We start from the raw sequence: 4,648 nt of genomic DNA, 5'->3' as shown, positions 1-4,648 counted from the left end.
AATTTACTTTAAAGCAATCATTAGTGCTTTGTTGGTTATGGTCACATTTGTTTTTGTGCACAGAGATTTATAAAATAGACTTACTCTCATCCCAGCAGAAAGAAGTCAGGAGCTAGAGAATCAGCTGTGTATCATTTGACTTTTAACAAGTCTCTTCAACTCACTGAGTCATAAGTTTCAGAATTTTAAAAGAGGAACTAATTCAAGAATGACATGCAATGGCATTGGATAGTGCATATATTGACACCTTCTCTCAAAGCCTTGGAATAAATTTTTTATAGAAGGAATACTACACTGAAACTGACTTTGACAGCCTCTGGTGGAGGCTAAATAACCCAACAGAAATAAAATTTGCATTAGCTATTTCTCATTCTGGAAGCTACAATTATCTTCATTACTAAACGGTAACCAAAGTTTTGATAACGACACATAAATACCTGCTTATGAGACTCAATTGTAAGAGCACTAATTTCAGATAGGACTTATATACAGTTTCCTGGGATAATTAGTGAAAGTGTTTTGGTAAAGCCTGCCTTATTTAATTAGGAGTTTTCCTAGCATGATGGGGAATAAGAATTATTACCAAGGTGTGCTACCATCCATGTCAGGCTCAAGAGAAAGGAGTAGAAACTAGAAGATGGTAAATACTTCCTTCCTGATTCAACTATGTAACCCTGATAGCACTTTCTAGGCACTGCAAAGTGGTAAGCTTAGCAGACACTCTTTCTAGATGCTTAGTCCTCAGCTAACTTAACCACCACACTTAAATTAACAGTATGGGAAATGTCACTCAGCACTTAAGCCCTAAATATGTGGTTATCTCAGCTCAAAGAGTGAGGCTTGGCTACTGGGGAAGAAAGGGACTAAAGAGATGGTAATTGTACTGGATCCAGTAAAGTGGCAAGATTAGAACTGGGGAGAGAAGGGTAGGAGGTACTGGGGGAGGGAGATAAAGACTTCTCTTTCTAGTAGCAAATCAACCCTGTATACTTTTATAAGCTCTTCCATTAGTCCCACATCAATAGTTAACTTCTCTTAAAAGTTTCCTAATTTGTTGTTGATGCTAGTTTCAAATGGAGTTCGACTTAACATTTAAACTTGAGATAATAATTATAGTTATAACTACTATGTATTGAACCCTTATGTGCTAGACGCTGCAGAAAGCTTCACATAGATTTTCTGATTTAATCTTTACAAGCATCGTTATGTGTTGGGCGCTATTGATCCCATTTGACAGTATCTGGAAACTGAGGCACAAAGAGATTGTCCGAGTCACACAGCTAAGTACTATTGGAGCGAGGATTCTGACTTGTAGATACACTTTGTGTAAGAGATTTTGTAAATCATATCAAAGAGTATATCTTTCCCCATAACATCTCTAGAGTTTCCCCTAGTTGAGTCTAGTCAACAAGGGGTCACAGAACTGTCCCTTTAGATCAACTGTGATTCCTCTAATAACTCTTCTTCCTGAGCCATATAAGCTGAAAACCTGTTGGAAGCAATGAAGGGGGCTTCAGGAAGAGGTGAGAAGTCTTCGCAGTTACCTCCACCTGAAATCCTGCTCCAGAACCTCAGCTGCAGTGAGGACACGGGTTTCCGCGTCACTCGTCTTTCTTCGCGCCACCTGACCTCTGGGCCCCACGCACGTGTACAAAGCTATGGGCCTATAGGCGACAGGGCCCCGCCGCAGCCGGGCCAGCTCGCTGGACACCGCAGGTTTCTGCTGGAGAGGGCGAGGTATGCCGTATGGCCAAGCCCCACCCTATGGCCCAGAGCCTCGCTCCTCCCGGCCACTCTCCTGGGAGGAGGGGATTGGGAAAAAGAGAACGGTGGGCCTGCCACTCAAAGTCCCCAACCCGGGACGTCACGGTCCCAGGTGCGTATACGACAGCGGGCGGGGGTCACCAAGCGCCTCCCTCCTCAGCGAATTCCCCACCTCCACTTTCCCGTGGCCGCCACACCTGGGACCGCGCCTCGGGGCCGCGCAACTCTCGCGCCGCAGGGCGAGGCGGGGACTCTGGGGAGGAGCCGAATGCGCGCTCCCGGGGACCTGGCGGAGGGGACGGCGTGGAACGGAACGGGCGGCCGGAGGGTAGGGCGCGGCGGAGGTGAGGGCGCGATGGCGCGGCGCGTGGAGAGTGCCCTGCTGCTTCTCCTGGTAAGTGCCGCAGCGGGGACGCGGAGCCCGGGCGGGCGAGGGCACCGGCGAGCGCCAGGTTCGCGCCCCGACCTGCCTAGTGCCGCCTGAGACGTCCGCGCCCGCCCGGCGCTCCTTCTTTGTGCCCGGAGGTGGGAAAGGGCAAGACAGGCTGCAGCTAGCTCGAATCCTGGGGCTTTGGGAAATCTGCTGGGGCTGAGCCAGGCGGGTTGGAACGTTTCTACAGCTCAGTTGTTCTGCCGCCATACCCGAGCCCTGCGCCTTTTTGTATCTGTGATCTGCGGGTGTAAAGAGCCCCGGAGCCGGGGACACCTTTTCTAGAGATCTGGGGCTTTGTTCGGAGTCTTCTGCGGGAGACATGGAGGCAGGTAGAGGCAACAGCCATGCCTTCTTCCAGGGTCGCTCCAGTTCTCCACGATTCCCCAGGTACACCGGTGCACCTCCGTGAACCGGGGAAACCAGGGAAATGCCAGTATTCATAGACTCAAAAGAAATGGCTAAAAATAGGTTTATTAAATGTATTTTGCAAAGATTTTTGTTTGCTTTTAAAGCCACATTGTTAAAATCAACCACATACAGTTTTAACTTAAGAGTTCACAAGGTTAGTGTTTTAAAACAATTTTCTGATATTAAAAATAATGAATATATCTAATAGTGTTAAGATTTCATTTTAAACGGTTACAGAAAATCGAAGTCTGGAGCCAGTCAAGTAAGGTTTTCAGAGATTAATTTTAAAGAAGAGGGCTTCGACCACTGGAAAAGTGTTCAGTCCCTTAGATCTACAAGTCTTAGCCTGGGTTTCTGTGCTCCAATTGGATTTTAAACTGTATTAGCTTTCTGTTTGTTAAAGGAATTGCACATAATTTAGAAATGTATCAGGTTTATCGGGCTTTGCTAAGTGGGTTTTGCTAAAGTGTAAATATATATAATCTAACAGGAAAAAATTCATAGGTATAAACCAGAAAAAAGCATGACTACTCCAATCTAGAGATTTCAGTGAATTCTCACTTACAGTAAATAACATGATAATTATACCTCCAAACCTTGGCCACACCAGTTCATTCACCAGTTTCATGCTGTATTTATTCATTTTGCCCAAGTCATGAGGTAATTTTCAATTCATGTTTTGTTAATAAAGCTTTTCCAAGACATAATTTAGAGGTTTGTTTTTGGTGTCCAGCATAACAGAGCAACCAATTCCATCACTGTGATACTTCCTGGCAAAGGAGAATACCAGGCTAACACAGCACCTGGCTTCCTTGGAGAATTTAATGTTAACTCCCTTTCATATAAGAAAAAAGTTACCTTTATCCTCATATGGTATAACAAAAAGACCAATTCAAGTACATTTACAGAGAAATAGGTGAATAATTTAAGCATATTTTTTCCTTTAGCAATTTAATGTTTTTATTCTTTATTTTAATATTTTAATACTTTATTTGGCAATAATTGCTCCTTAAAAAGTGAGTATAACTAACTGAACCAAAGTGGAATTCTGGACTCATCTTTGTATTTTTTACAATACATTTTGTGACATAAATTTGAGTACGTTCTGGTTTCGGTCAAAGAACAGTGGGAAGTTCAGCCTTTTGCCCCTGATGTAATTTAAGTTGGAAGTACAGGTCCTCTTTGACTTATAATGGGTCTACGTCCTGATAAACCCATCGTACATTGAAAATATTGTAAGTTAAAAATGTATTTAATACACCTAACCTACTCTAAACATCATAGCGTAGCCTAGACGACCTTAAATGTGCTCAGAACACTTACATTAGCCTATAGTTGGGCAGTTATCTTGGGTTTCATCTCAAGAGCGGTTGATTGCCTTCTTCTCAACAGAAGCAGGAGATACAATTGAGTATTTTGTAGACATGAGGGGATACAAAAACACAAAATATCCAAAAAATGCTAGCAACACTGTACAGTCATGGGTCGTTTAACAACAGGGACACCTTCTGAGAAATGCATCATTAGGTAATATCATCGTGCAAACATCATAGGGTGTACTTACACAAGCCTAGATGGTATAGCAGAGGTCCCAACCCCGGGGTCAGAGACCTGTTAGGAACTGGACCAAACAGCAGGAGGTGAGTGGTGGGCTGGGGAGGAAGTGAAGCTTCGTCTGTATTTGCAGCCGCTCCCCGGCACTAGCATCACCGCCTCAGTTCCACCTCAAATCATCAGGCAGTAGATTCTCATAGGAACACCGGTCCCTGATGTCAAAAAGGTTGGAGAACCTACTACATACCTAGGCTATATGGTATAGCTTATTGCTCCTAGGCTGAAAACCTATACAGTATATTACAGTAGTGAATACTATAGACAACTGTAACACAATGGTATTTGTTATCTAAACATAGAAAAAATACAGTAAAAATACAGTATAAAAGATAAAGTGTGTGTATGTGTGAATTGGGGGTCAGGGAGGCCTGTGAAGGGAGATGCTCTTTGAGAGGGAGTAGACATCTATAGGAAGGAGGGAGGAAGGAA

At 43.9% G+C, this 4,648-nt stretch overlaps 1 protein-coding gene across 1 annotated transcript in view; it reads left to right on the top strand.

Moving 5' to 3' along the window:
- The first annotated feature begins 1,993 nt into the window (after window positions 1-1,993).
- DSG2 (desmoglein 2) overlaps window positions 1,994-4,648 on the top strand; it is a 39,422-nt gene continuing 36,767 nt past the window's right edge. Inside the window, exon 1 of the mRNA XM_011361958.2 lies at window positions 1,994-2,158. Coding sequence (XP_011360260.1) covers window positions 2,033-2,158 — 126 coding nt within the window. The 5' untranslated portion in view covers window positions 1,994-2,032. The remainder of the gene's footprint in view (window positions 2,159-4,648) is intronic.

This window comes from Pteropus vampyrus, unplaced genomic scaffold, assembly GCF_000151845.1.
Source record: "Pteropus vampyrus isolate Shadow unplaced genomic scaffold, Pvam_2.0 Scaffold3, whole genome shotgun sequence".
Lineage (NCBI taxonomy): Eukaryota > Metazoa > Chordata > Mammalia > Chiroptera > Pteropodidae > Pteropus > Pteropus vampyrus.
This window is presented reverse-complemented; position numbering and strand designations above follow the sequence as displayed.